A 14916-nucleotide genomic window follows, 5' to 3' on the forward strand; every position below is an offset into this window, starting at 1 on the left:
TTAGTCCTTCTTATCCACGTTGTGTTTCCCTTTTAGACGGTTCAGAAACGGCAGGACATGAAGCTGATTGTCACCTCAGCCACACTGGATGCAGTGAAGTTTTCTCAGTACTTCTATGAAGCGCCCATCTTCACCATCCCAGGTCGAACATACCCAGTGGAAATACTGTACACAAAGGAACCTGAGACAGATTATCTGGACGCCAGCTTGATCACGGTCATGCAGATCCACTTAACAGAACCACCAGGTGGGAGGAAAGAGCGTTTTCCCCTCTTAGGTCAAAAGTCCTGCCGTGGCTCGATTTTCTCTCATCTTTTAAAAAATGCCTTTTAAATATCAGTCTCTCTGTAAGCCTAAGTCTTGCATGTTCGAAGCAGTGGCAGGGTTTAAATGCATCTATTTAAACGTAGACACACACACAAATAAACATAGACACAAATTTTTAGAAGTCAAAAAATATTAAAAATAAGAACACGCTAAAATGAAAAACCAAAATAAAAACGGACAGATGAAAACTGCTTGATTTATTAGAGGTTGGAATAGGAGTGTGTCTTTCATCATTTGGCATTCTTTTCATGTCACTGTGGCCTTCTATGGAGCACACACACAGGACGTCAATGTTCTCTTCTTAGGTGATATCCTGGTCTTCCTGACTGGTCAGGAGGAGATCGATACCGCTTGCGAGATCCTCTATGAAAGAATGAAATCCCTGGGACCGGATGTTCCAGAGCTGATCATCCTGCCAGTGTACTCTGCTCTTCCCAGTGAGATGCAGACCCGAATCTTTGACCCGGCTCCACCTGGCAGCAGAAAGGTAACAGTGGGCAGGGATGAAGCTCCCGTGTGCTCTGGAACCACGCGGTGTGTGCACCTGGCCCTAATAGGGATTGCCTAAGGTGCACTCGAGCTTTGTTTTTTTATGTCTTAGAAAACAGTCCAACCAGTTTGTTAAGGAATAAGGATCTTGTATGTGGCCCCAGCTCCTTACCCTCTCCTATATTGGACAGATACTGAGCATCTATCTACCAGGCTTCGGGGTACACACCAGGGCTGTGGTATGAGGCCAGGCCTCTCTGCTGTGGGGCACCCACTGGTAGACAGGCTTTGAACGTATGGTGTGAAAGAGCTGCTGGGGCTGTGGATACCCCGAGGGGGAGCCCCTTGCCCAGAATTCTTAGAGGAAGTAAGGATCTGAGCTCGTCCTGAAGAGCACGTGGCTGTTCTCTAGGCAAGAGGGGCAGGAGGACGAGCATTCTGAGAGGACAGCCTGTGATAGCCTCGGGACAAGAGAGTGTGGCCGTCTCAGGAGGCTGCGTCCTTCTAGCAGCTGGAGCTCACTGCGTGGGTGTGCGTATGAGACAGTGGGAGAGGAGACAGTTGGGTTTTTTTAAATAACAGCCTGACAGATATAATTTACATACCATACAATTCATCCCTTTAAAACATACAATTGGGTGGCTTTTGGTATATTCACAGAATCGTTTGATCATTAATTGCCATTACTGATGGTAATTAATCATAACCATTAATCACTAGTTAATTTTAGAATAATTTCATGACCTCCAAACAAAACCCGGTACCCCTTAACAATCACCCCCCATTCACCCCTCTGCTCAGTCCCTGGAAACCACTAATCTACTTTCTGTATTTCTGGATTTGCTTATTCTGGATGGAATAAACTCTATTCATATGACTCTGTTCATATGAATGGAGTAATATAATATGCGGTTCTTGGTGACTTGTTTCTTTCACTTAGCATGTTTCCAAGTTTCATCCACGTTGTAGCATGTATTAGTACTTTTTTTTTTTTTATTGCCGCACAGTATCCTATCCTAGAATGATATTCTACATCCAGAATGTGGATGTACCACATTTTTGTTTTTCCATTCACTAGTTGTTGGATATTCGGGTTGTTTCCACATTTTAGCTATTATGCGTAATGCTGTTATGAGCATTTGTTTACAAGTTTCTGTGCGGACATATGTTTTCATTTCTCTTGAGTACATACCTAGGAATGGAAGACCGATGAATTCGAATAACACTGAAGCGTTAGAATGGACGAGCCATAATGGGTCCCTGGAAGTGCAGGGGAGAAGGGCAAGGAGAAGTCAGGAATGACTCCCAGTTTTCTGGCTTGAACAGCTGGATGGAAGAGGGTAACGAGGAGGGAAACATGGAGGAGGAACAGCTTTGGGGAGGGGAAGGATGGCGATTCCTCCTCTGTTCTCTTCCTGATGATTGGACTTCTTTTTTTTATATTTTTTAAAGACTTTATTTATTTGAGAGAGAGAGGGCACAGAGGGAGAGGGAGAAGCAGACTCCCCGCTGAGCAGGGAGCCTGATACGGGGCTCGATCCCAGGACCCCAGGATCATGACCTGAGCTGAAGGCAGACGCTCAACTGACTGAGCCCCGCAGGCGCCCCATGGACTTTTTAAGAGGGCTCTGCAGCGCGGTGGCAGGTGGAAGTCTTTCAGGGCCAGTGAGATGCTGGCACAGGGTGGGATGTTCTGGTGCTTCCTCACAATGATTTTTCCAAGCGATTGTGTTTTATTAGCTGAACCTCTGGGTGGAAGAACAGTGGCAGTGCCAAGCCGAGACCAGTGATCTTCTAGATCACACATATGCTGCAAACACACAAACCATGAAATTCCTCTGCCGACTCGTTCATTTTAGGATCAGGAAAAAAACAAAACAAAACCGCATCTCTCTCTTGTTCCACATACAGAAATAGCCCATTTTGTAGTCCAGATGTCCCCATGGGGGAAGAAAAATCTCATTTTGCACTGGTACATGTGATGCCAGGAAATCTCTGCTTTCCCAGGGTGCAAGAAAATTAAAATTGTAGTAATCAACATTGGATCTAGAAAATGAGCTGTGTAGCCATTTGCACCAAATGAAATTGGCTTTGATTGGCCTTTGCTTTTTCCTGTTCCACTTCTCCTCTCAGGTACCACCCCGTGCCCAACTTGACCTTTAAGATGAAGGTACCGCCCCTTCCACCCATTTGAGGCCCAACAGATTAAGTGCTATCTAATCATGTAGAGAGGCAGAGAATGGCACAGACCTTCAGGGAAATGTCCGAGGTCAGATGTCCTGATTCACACCTCGGGGCTTAGCCTGGGCGGCTCAGTCCAGCTGTGTCCCTCTTGTCTGCAGGTCGTGATTGCCACCAACATCGCAGAGACCTCACTGACTATTGACGGCATCTACTATGTGGTGGACCCTGGGTTTGTGAAGCAGAAAGTTTACAATTCCAAGACCGGCATCGACCAGCTCGTGGTCACTCCGATTTCTCAGGTATGGCAGCTTTTACCCACAGCTGTCCTGAAAATCCTCGTTAGGGCTTCTAAATTTTTTATGGTTTTGTATTTTGAACTTGATTGTTTTTTTCTTTTTTTAGATTTTATTTATTTGAGAGAGAGAATGAGAGAGAGCACATGAGACGGGGGAGGGTCAGAGGGAGAAGCAGACTCCCTGCCAAGCAGGGAGCCCGATGCGGGACTCCATCCAGGGACTCTAGGATCATGACCCGAGCCAAACGCAGCCGCTTAACCAACTGAGCCACCCAGGCGCCCTCTTTTTTTTTTCTTAAAGAGATATTCCTTTTTTAAAAAATACTGTACTTAGCCATAGACATCTGAGATAGTAATAATTCATGAGATATTAATGTGTTTCTTTGGTAATTGTGGAATAATTTCTTGCCCAAATTATATTTAAAAATGAATAACCTGATCAGCCTTTTTGAGAGCATTTTGGCTACAAGGTGTCCAACATTTAAAAGTTCATCTTTTGAATGTAATGGTTCCTCTTGCAGGAATACATCTGAAAGTTTAGTAAGCATGCATCTGAAGGTAAGGGAAAAGGGTGTTCACCGAAGCATTATTTATATGAAAGGAAACCGGGGAAAATTCTAAATGAACTCCAAAAGGGAAGTCATTTCATAAAATATGGTATATCCCCGCCATAGAATGTTCTGTGGCGTTAACATGGTGGTGTGCATCTGTGTTTCATGACATAAGCATATAATCATGATGTGTTATTTGAAAAAAGTGATCTGAAACATAGCATGTAGAATCCCAACTTTTGTTTAAAAATGAATGGTGCGCGCGTGTGTGCGTGTGCGTGCGTGTGTGCGTGTTCGTGTGCGCACGCCCGAGACAGCGTGTAGTCGGCATGGTAGTTGGGTTATTTGTCGGTAGAGCTGCTGGTTACTGTGCTGAGGGCTTGAAGTGCGTTTTTTCTCCTTATGCTTTTACATATTATCTTCATGTTTTATAGAAGGGATGTGTGACTTTCATAATGCATAAAAATCAGAAGGCTGTTGTCATTTTGAACCTTCAGTAATGCTAGCCACCACGTGCAGAGTGCTTACTAAGTGCCAGGCACGAGGTACTTGCACATACATGAACTCCTTGCATTCTCGCATGCATTCTTGCATCCATCCCCAGTGGTGGATGTTTTTACCCTCATTGCATGGATGAGGAGGCACAGAGGGGTTAAGTGACTTGCCTAAGGTCACACAGCTGGTGGAGCCAGGATTTGAACCAGGGCGGTCTGGCCCCTGCATGTATGCTCCCTACCATTTCTCGGGGTGGTGCATGCAACTCGCAGTGATTGAGAAATTAGCTACAATCGTCCTCTCTTATTTGGAGAGAGACCATCTGTAGAATGCCATGGAGTCTCCGCCTCGGTGTGCTTAGTGACTTTGCATACTCTCTCCTTTGGTTTGGGGCTGGAATAGGAATTTGTAAAATCCTGATGCCATTTGTAAGACAGGTGGTTTTGTCAGCAAATGGCCCTCTTCAGATTGCCATTCACTGTTTCCTAGCAACCTATGGCTAAACTTACATATATTTTTTAAATTTAAAAATTAGCGCTCCTTAGGGCACCTGGTTGGCTCCGTTGGAAGAGCATGGGACTCATGATCTCAGGGTCGTGAGTTCGAGCCCCACACTGGGTGTAGAGATTACTTAATTAAAAAAAAAAAAACTTTTTAGAAATTAGCGCCCCTCTCCCCTAAGTAGTGCAGGAGAAGTATTACATTATTTTGGGGGGAAAGAGGAGAAAAAATTTTAAATTGCTCGTAATCCTCCTACCACCCCGTCATCATTTTGATGCTTTTCCTGCCCATCTTCTTTTGTTTGTTTCTTTCTTGTTTGCAATCTAGTAGTCTACTAAGTGTGTGTTTTTGTGTATTTTTTGTTTAAATATTTAATTTTCTTGATTATTATGGTATAATAATGTTCAACATCAGATCTTTGATAAAAGTCAATGGAACTGATCTGTAAGCCTACCATGAGAGTTGGCCATAGTTTTAGGGCATTTTGTCCTGGTTTTTCTTTCTGGTAGTTTTTTTTGTTTTGTTTACAAAATTAGTATTGTTCTGTAACTTGCTTTTTCACCTGTGTGCATGAACATTTCCTTTGGTTATTGAAAGTCTCAAGTCTGATTTGGGAGGGGCACTGGGTGGCTCAGATGGTTAAGTGTCCAACTCTTGGTCTCCGGTCAGGTCTTGGTCTCAGGGTCATGAGGTCAGTCCCTGTGTTAGGCTCCATGCTGGGCCATGAAGTCAGTGGAGCTCATAATTCTTTTGTAAATGGAGCCTACTTACACACACACACACACACACACACACACACGCTGCCGAGTCATCGCTGATATGATTAACATATCATTTCTTTTTTTTTAAAGATTTTATTTATTTATTTGACAGAGAGACACAGCGAGAGAGGGAACACAAGCAAGGGGAGTGGGAGAGGGAGAAGCAGGCCTCCTGCGGAGCAGGGAGCCCGATGCGGGGCTCGATCCCAGGACCCTGGGATCATGACCTGAGCCGAAGGCAGATGCCCAACAACTGAGCCACCCAGGGTCCCCTAACATATCATTTCTTTAGTTCACTTAACGTTTTTGGTCACAACTGTGAGGATGGTAGTTTTCACACTGTGTTACGCTTTTTCTTTTATATTGTGCCACACTATTTTGAATGTGCATTTCTACGATCTTTACAATATTTCTTCCATTCATGGTGCTAATATTTGCCTCACTTGAACAAACTTTCCTGAAATGCCGAGTTTTAGAGAGGGGATGGTAAAAGCATTGATAGTCTTGGAAATGGTCCTAAAGGAAGTGAAATAAACCGCATTTCATGTTTTGAAATGCCCAGTGCCCCCCTTTTAGTCGATTTCCTGGGCAAAGCTGTTGAGCACTGTTTAACAGATATGTTACTTTTATACGCCCACCCCTGTAGGCTCAGGCAAAGCAGCGAGCCGGCAGAGCCGGGAGAACGGGCCCAGGGAAGTGTTACAGGCTGTACACCGAACGTGCCTACCGAGATGAAATGCTGACCACCAACGTGCCGGAAATCCAGAGGACCAACCTAGCAAGCACAGTGCTCTCGCTCAAGGTAGAAATCACTGTCTTGTTAGAATGGGCTGGTGGAACAGTCCAATTGTATGTCCATAGTAAATGAACGTCAGTTTTATGAACCTTGTTAAATACTTCGGTAACCTCGTGGAACCAGTCCCTTTGAATGGAATGCAAATGGCTGTGGTAACGGCCTCTCCACCGCGGGTCTGGGGCTAAGTTGGCATGTCTGCTGTGATCCACGTTTGTTTCTTACCCTCATAACCAGCAGGATAGTTGGTTATAAAAGAGTTTAGTTAGGAGCAAAGGATATTAGAAAAATCTAATGAGTGCCAACCCGTGGACAGGCACACTTCCTTCAACCCCGATCCAGTTCTCCTCTTTGAGAATGGAAGCGAAACTCCCAGTCCAAAAACTTTGCAAGGAGACTCTCAGTACAGGTTTCAGACTGACCCTCTGGGGGCTGGCTTTTCATTCTGAATCATTGCTCTTCCTCTCTCGGTCCCCAGTGAGGACCCTCATTCTCTTTTGGCAGGGGGGGCTGCATGAATAATTTCCCAGCTGATGACGTTCCCACCCCTGATGCTGGTGCTGCCCTGGGGCACCGGCGCTCTGCTGGTGCGGAGTGCTCTGTTGGAATGTATTATTCATCCACTGTAAGCGGGGCTGAAACAGAGCTCAGACCAGAAAACCCTGCTCCAGTCTCTGGTGTGAGAACAGAGAAGCATCTGTGGCTCAGACTTCAGCTCCGAGCTCTGTGTCCTTGGCAAATTTATCTGCTCGGCCTTCTGTTCTATATTATCCTTTCTAGAAGTGGGCTATTAATAGTATCTGTTGTGAAAATAAATGAGATAATACAGGTAAAGGCCCTTGGTGCAGTGCTTGCTGATTGCTAACATAATTCCTTGTAGTTATTATTCATACAATAAGCATTTATTGGACACCTGCTGTGTTTATGGTCACAGTCACTTTAGGGGAAAGAAACAGAAGGCTTAGGTCCCACCACACCCAGCTTATACACACTTGGATAGTGCATCACTCATCTGTTTCTTTGATTCATCAAATTAGCTGACAGACGCATCGAATGCCTACTCTTCGCCCGGCACGCAGATTGCACTGTGTTACTGCAGTTTCTTGTCCGCGTGTCTCACCATTGTGAACTCTCTGAGGGCCGGGGCCATATCTTAGTCATCTTCATATCCGTGCCACCTGACACAAGGCACTTCCTCGATGCACAGTAGAAATTTTGTATGCAAGAGACAGGACAAGCTGGTGTGTTGTCCTTTTTAAAAAAATTTTGGTAAAATACACAACATACTATCACTTGTAAGCTTTTTAAGATGTACAGTTCAGTGGCATTAAGTACTTTCCCAGGGTATGCAGCCATCACCACCATCCATTTCTGGAACTTTGTCATCATTCCAAACAGAAACTCTGTCCCCGTTACACTGAACCATCCCTTCTCCCCTCCTCCAGCCCCTGGTGACCATTAGTCCACTTCTGGTCTCTGTCAACTGAATTTCCATGTAAATGGAATCATGCGGTATTTGTCCTTTTGTGTCTGGCCTCTTTTGCTCTGCATCATGTTTTCATGGTTCATTGTGTTGTAGCATGTGTTAGAATTTCATTCCTTTTTAAGGGTGAACGATACTCATGGTGTACGTGCACTGTATTTTGTCTGTCCCTTCATCTGTTGGTGGATATTTGGGTGGTTTCTGCTTTTTTGGCTATTGTGAATAATGCTGCTATGAAAATTAGTGTACAAGTATCTGTTTGTGTCCCTCCTTTCAGTTCTTTTGGGCATATCTAGAAGTGGAATTGCTGGATCATATGGTGATTGTATGTTTAACTTACCGAGAAATCACCGGTTTACATTGCTGCCGGCAACGCATGAGGGTCCCTGTTTCTCCACATCCTTGCCAACCTTGGTTCTGTTCTTTTCCTTATTATAGCCATCCTAGCGGGTATGAAGTGGCATCTCATTGTGCTTTTGATTTGCATTTCCCTAATTACCAGTTCTGTTGAGCATATTTTCATGTGCTTTTTGGCCATTTTTATAACCTCTTTGGAGAAATGTCTCTTCAAATCCTTTGCCCATTTTTATTTACTCGTATTTATTTTTTTTTTAAGATTTATTTCTTTCTTTAAGTAGTCTCCACACCCAGTGTGGGGCTCGAACTCACAACCCCGGGATCAAGAGTTGCAAGTTCTTCCGACTGAACCAACCAGGCACCCCCCGGCCCTTGCCCATATTTAAATTGTCATCTTTTTGGTGTTGAGTTGTATTTACATTTATTCTGAAGGAGCAGTTTTTAAAGTTTCCTGAGAAAATATATGTTTTCTACTAGTCTGAGTGTCTTGTGTGGCCCAACCCTGGAGGTGACTGCTAAGCTTGCTGATGACTTCCTACCTGCAGTAGAAGAAACAGGAAAGAAGTGGACAAGGACTGTCCCTCCCCGTTAATGCTGGCAGGCCTGACCCTCCCGTCACACAGTTTCTTCCCTTGTCTTCTAGGCCATGGGCATCAATGACCTGCTGTCCTTTGACTTCATGGATGCGCCTCCAATGGAAACCTTGATCACAGCCATGGAGCAGCTGTACACGCTGGGGGCCTTGGATGACGAGGGCCTGCTCACTCGCCTGGGCCGCAGGGTAGGAGCCAAACTGAACTTCTGGTGCTCTCGGGGACAGTCCCTGGCCAGCCTTCCGTACTCTTTGTTCTGTGCAAAATCAAACTCTGAGGCCCTCGGTCAACTTTGAGTGGAATTCTAGATGCCTGTTTTTAAACTGGATTTTCCCCTATCCCTTAAAACTATTTCTTTACAGAAAAAGGAATTCTGTCCATAGTCAGTTTTACTTCAGGATCCATGACTGAGTCGAGCCTTAATTTTGAAAGATGTCTGCAAAATTCCCGTCTACCCCAATAGTAGTTATGTTCTTGGTCACGTGCATTTCGTTGAGGTTTATTTGGGAAATTAAAAAACAGCCTTGTTCTGATAGAGACCGGCAACTCACATCATCACGCTGGGGTAAAGGTCCCGTGGGCTGGTGCCCACACGGACCGAGCAGCGGCTGCCACTGGTCGGTACAGCTGCGTCTTCCGCAGGGCAGCAACTGTAGTCCCCGCTTCTCCCTCTAGATGGCAGAATTCCCTCTGGAGCCGATGCTGTGCAAAATGCTGATCATGTCCGTGCATCTGGGCTGCAGCGAGGAGATGCTGACCATCGTGTCCATGCTGTCGGTGCAGAACGTCTTCTACAGGCCCAAGGTAGGGAGATCAGGCTCACGTTCAGGTACAGGGTGTGGTGACATTGGGTTACGTCAGCCTGTTGCCACCGCAGTGCTTCATATGGACACTCGACAGGGCCCGGTAGGACTCTCTGCAACTGCTAAGTGCTCACCTAGTGGCTGTTGGACAGAAAATGATCCTCCGCCCCACCTCTTGGCAGGATAAACAAGCCCTCGCAGACCAGAAGAAAGCCAAGTTCCACCAGACCGAAGGGGACCACCTCACCCTGCTGGCCGTGTACAACTCCTGGAAGAACAACAAGTTCTCCAACCCGTGGTGCTATGAGAACTTCATCCAGGCTCGCTCTCTGCGCCGGGCCCAGGATATTCGCAAGCAGATGTTAGGCATAATGGACAGGTGACGTCCGGCGACCTGCCCCTTGTCTGAGTGGAGCCTGCTTGACTCTCCTGTCTGTTCGTCTGTCTGTCTCTCTGTGCACCTGAGAAGTTAAAGGCTCCTCACATACGCCCATTCCTCCAGCTCTTCCATCTTTGTTGTGCCCATCCCCAGGCTAGGCTACAGCTGAGAATCACTTCAGAAAGTTCCTAAGAAGGTTACTTCGGAGTAATTGAAAAATGCTTTGTTTATAAGCATCTGGAACATTATAGGTTGAATTGAATAAAATCTCTGGCTCTTCCTGCATCCGTCTTGCCCACTGTAGAGCTGCCCCTGTGGTACACGTAGGGCTGGACTCTGGGGACCCAAGGTGGGGGTGTTGGGCACCATCATTCTGGAAGATAGAACCTCTGATTGCGGAGTAGTCTTGCATCTTTATCCTCTCTTGATCTCTTCTCCTGCTAGACACAAGCTGGATGTGGTCTCCTGTGGCAAGTCCACGGTGCGAGTGCAGAAGGCCATCTGCAGTGGATTCTTCCGGAACGCTGCCAAGAAAGACCCACAGGAGGGCTACCGGACGCTGATCGACCAGCAGGTGGTCTACATCCACCCTTCCAGCGCTCTCTTCAACAGACAGCCCGAATGGTAGGTGGGCAGGACGCGGGGCTGGGGGCCGGCGTGGGCAGAAAGGACCTGCAACTGTCCCAGCACTTTGCGTTCAGGTCTTCGCCCAGCCCGGCATTACCTCCTCTAACATCGCTTCCATTTCTAGAGTGGCAGAAGCCTGACATAGGTGTGGTGTCAGGCCCATTCGAGAGAAAGAAAATCATAGGGCTGAGAGCCTAGGAGGATCTAGAGATCGTCTAGTGAGACAGTTTAAACAAGTTTTTTTTTTTTTTTTAAGATTTTATTTATTTGTTTGACAGAGACACAGCAAGAGAGGGAACACAAGCAGGGGGAGTGGGAGAGGGAGAAGCAGGCTTCCCGCGGAGAAGGGAGCCCGATGCGGGGCTTGATCCCAGGACTCTGGGATCATGACCTGAGCCGAAGGCAGACGCTTAACGACTGAGCCACCCAGGCGCCCCTAAACAAGTTTTTTTAAAGTAGCACTTAGACTCTTACGCACCCTAACATCAAACTGCAGTAAAACCATGGGGTTGTCATGCTAGGAGGGGTTGGAGATGAGAACCCTGCTGCTTGGCCTGCCACAGCCCCTGCGGCAGCCCCCGAGGTGCCTCTTCAGGGCCCCAGAATTCTGTGGAGACAGCCTGAAAAACCACCCTCCCATCCCACAGAGCAAGAAATCCAGGTCCAGAGAAGGGGTGTGATTGGCTTCATGTCACTTAACTAGTTAGAGCCGAGACTAGTTAGAGCCAGGACTAGAACACATCCTGACAGCTTTCTTACAGTTAGAGGTGTGCAGGTCCTCAGTACTGGAGCGTGGCTGTCATAAACAGAGACTGCAGCCTCCTGAGGGGCCCCACCGGGGAGGTGTGGGGATAAAATGCGAGCTCAGCTGAGGGCCGCCAGGGACCATGGGGACTGTGAGTGGGGCCTGCATGGGAGGCTGCAGCCTTCTCTCTGTCCCCCACTCAGGGTGGTGTACCACGAGCTGGTGCTGACCACGAAAGAGTACATGCGTGAGGTCACCACCATCGACCCCAGGTGGCTTGTGGAGTTTGCTCCAGCCTTCTTCAAGGTCTCCGACCCGACCAAGCTGAGCAAGCAGAAGAAGCAGCAGCGTCTCGAACCCTTGTACAATCGCTACGAGGAGCCCAACGCTTGGAGAATATCCCGGGCCTTCCGCCGGCGCTGAGAGGCGAGACTTCTCTGTCTGTCTCTCCTGCAGTGGTGGCCCAGGGCTTGGACTCACTCTTACGGAGGAAAAGCTGGTCCTGAGGATACAGCTGTCCAGTGACTTATCTTCCCTGGGCCTTTTCTAAACTTGACTCTTACTTCTTCCCTGGTGGTAAAATAGAAACAGAGATTTCTGCCTGGTTCGACCAGAGCCTCCAGCCCCTACCACCTCAAGGCACTGTGGCCAGTGGGGGCTCACGGCCGGCGTGGGAGTACAGGGCATCATCTCCACGAAATGGGCAACTCCTGTCGCCCTAGGAGGGAAGGGGAGTCTCGAGCATCTGACCCCCAGGCTCAGTGAGGGCCTGACACCCTAGCTGGGACTCCGGAGGAGGGAGCCACGAAGCTCACTGCCAGCGTTGGCCCCACTTCCCGCCCCTGTCCAGCCCCTGTCCTGCTTAACCTCCGAGAAATATTTATTTTCTTAAGGAAACATAAATGGTTTTCTGTGGCTGTCTCTTTTAGCTGGAAGGTTAGGATATTGGCCTGGGCCCAGGGTGGGAGATGGGTGGCTTTGGTGCACGTGATGGAAAGTCCCCTGTAACCAGAGCTCTGGGCGTCTTGGGGCTCAGAGGTGACGCATCACCCAGGCCTGCAGTCCTCTCTCTTGACGCCCGCGCAAGCCCGGCTCTGCCACACGGCCCCGTGATGAACCGCATCCACTGCCCTAGTCTGGGCGCCTCAGTGGTTAGATGCAGCACGCTGAATACAGAGAGCTCTCCCGGGCTACCTCCTCTGCACGCCACCCAGGGGGCGGCGCGTCCTTTCTCCTTTTGAAACATGCAGGCGACGTCACAGCTTTTATTTTTTTCCCCCCTGGGGTCCTCGATGGGCTTTAACAAAGGGTTTTTCTGGTCAAAGCCTCTCATCCCCCACCACAAACAAAACCCATAGAACCCCTCTCAGAGCCAGTTTGTACTGCTCTTGCTGAGTGGGTTTCTCGTAGCATTTGGCTGGGGAATGGCCGCCTCCCAGTGCCCCTCTCACGGTGCCTGAGGAAGCTCTCGACTGGGAAGAAGATCAGACAGATGCTGCCAGGCCAGGCGGTGGGGCTTCTGGAAAGCGGGGCTAGGTGTGGAGCTGGTAGAGAAGCTCCTGGGGGACTGGGCACATGGGATATTATGGCCTGCACTGCCTCCCCCACCCCTATTCTAGTAAGTTCTGAAATGATGTAAATTATTTGTACACCAGATGCTGAGTTGTACACCAGATGCTGAGACTCTAGGATGTAAAAGAATATAGGCTGTTTTTGGGCAGCAAACTGACCACCCTAAAGACAGTTCAGAGAGGATGCAGCAGAAAAGAGGCCAGGGCGTCTGCTGATGGAAGTCCCTGCCCTGTCCTTGAGCTGATTCTGTTCGAGTGCTGCTCAGGAAGCCCAGGCCAGTAATTATGGGCAGGGGGTCTTTGTGTGTTCGCCTTTAAGGCCTTACAGGGAGAGACAGGCAGGGGCCTGCAGAGGAAACCGAATGTGAAGCAGGGGCTGGGCACCCAGCTCCCCAGTCTCCAGCTCAGGAACAGACTCCAGGCTTGGCAGCCGCCTGCCCCACTGAGTGACCCGGCCTGGGAGGCATGGGCACCTAGGAGGTCTCCAGGCCTGGGAGGCATGGGGCGGGGTGGGGAGGTTTGGGATTTCGGCTGAGGTTGGGAAGGACATGTTTGTTTAACAGGCCAAAGTGAGAGACAGCAGGGCTAGTCATCTTTTGTGGGTTACGTGAGCGAAAAGGACCCTAGCTCGGTGGGTGTTCCTTGAACATCTACCCCAAGAGCTGGGGTCACTTCTCTGCTCTGTCAATATGGCTAGGGGTCTGACCTTCAGACTGTCCGTCAGGAAACAGCATGGAGGCAGCATTGTTGAGTCTGCTCAGAGGGAGAAAGGAGCCAGATTGGGAAGGAGCACTTGTCTGCTGCTCCCACACAATGGGGCCCTTGTTTCTCTTCCTTGAAACAATATTTCCCAGAGATTGAGTGACAGCCCAGGAGAGGATGTGGGTCTCCTGCAGGGAGCTGGAATCTTCTAGGCCATTCACCCCACCCCTGCAGGAGCCTAGCTCCGGAGTTTCCTGCCCCTGCGCATGTGCTAAGTGTGCTTGTGTATGTGGGGGGGATCATCCCGGTGCTGCTCGTGTAAACTGCTCCTCGGTCCAGGGTTCACCTTCATCCAGTCCGGAGCTTGACTGCCTCCTCTGAGTACTGGCCCTCCAAGGTTAAGGATTTGAACAAAGAGCTGTGAGGAGTAGTGTGTTAATAAACACTTCAGAGGGTAGAGGTCACAGGTCTCAGGCGGTGGATACCATTTCTCATCCAAATCTCTATCACTCCTTTACACATACTCAGGACCTCAGGGTTTCTACGGACTTCTACAGCTTCCCACCGAGATAGTCTGGCTTTAATGTGGAATGAAATTATGTATTTTTAAAAAACATGTATATTTTTTAAAACTTGTATTTTAAAATGTTCTGTTCCTTGCTCTAAATTATGAAAGTTGATGTTTTCAGTTTCTAGGAAAACAGTAACGTTGCTTTTTACTTGTGGGTAGTGGTTGACAGCCATCCGCTCTTTTGAGGGCTCAGGGGCTGGGGACCCAAGCTGCTCAAGCCTTAATGAGGGCTGGGCTGGCGCAGCCTTAGCAGGGCTGCAGTTCTGGTTTAACGACAGCATTTTCAACCAGAGCCTGGGTCTAGAACCTTCCATTCTTCCCCTCGTACCTGGACAGTTACCCCTTGTCAGGTCTACTCCCTCCCTTGGTGTTACCACTTAGCTTTGCCTTTCCCATCCACCCACCCAGGCCCCAGCCTTCTAGTCTCCCCTAAATGTGGGGAAGGAGCCTGTGTTCCTACTCCCCTTTCCCTGAAGACCCAGGGTCGTTTGCCTTCACTGGTCAGAACACAGGGCTCTCCCTGCACCCTCTTGCCTGGGTGCCTTTCTTCTCTCCCCATTCTCCAGGTCCTCTCCGTATAAACTCTTGTCCCCAGCTTCAGCAAAAACAGAAACCTGGAGCCATAGCAGAAGCGGGGGGGACACACAGTTGGGGTATAGACATGGGTAGTGCGATCATGGGAAGTGCAT

At 48.4% G+C, this 14916-nt stretch overlaps 1 protein-coding gene across 2 annotated transcripts in view; it reads left to right on the forward strand.

The window, feature by feature from the left end:
- Positions 1–11971, forward strand: part of DHX8 (DEAH-box helicase 8) — a 28874-nt gene extending 16903 nt beyond the window's left edge. For both annotated transcript variants that reach the window (XM_035027220.1, XM_035027221.1), the window contains 9 exons: positions 37–247; positions 633–814; positions 3159–3299; positions 6250–6405; positions 8880–9017; positions 9505–9633; positions 9815–10011; positions 10456–10635; positions 11587–11971. In XM_035027220.1, coding sequence (XP_034883111.1) covers positions 37–247; positions 633–814; positions 3159–3299; positions 6250–6405; positions 8880–9017; positions 9505–9633; positions 9815–10011; positions 10456–10635; positions 11587–11806 — 1554 coding nt within the window. In that variant the 3' untranslated portion in view covers positions 11807–11971. The remainder of the gene's footprint in view (positions 1–36; positions 248–632; positions 815–3158; positions 3300–6249; positions 6406–8879; positions 9018–9504; positions 9634–9814; positions 10012–10455; positions 10636–11586) is intronic.
- Positions 11972–14916: the final 2945 nt, after the last annotated feature.

The sequence above is a fragment of the Mirounga leonina genome, unplaced genomic scaffold, assembly GCF_011800145.1.
Source record: "Mirounga leonina isolate KUSES-001 unplaced genomic scaffold, KU_Mleo_1.0 Mir_200, whole genome shotgun sequence".
Lineage (NCBI taxonomy): Eukaryota > Metazoa > Chordata > Mammalia > Carnivora > Phocidae > Mirounga > Mirounga leonina.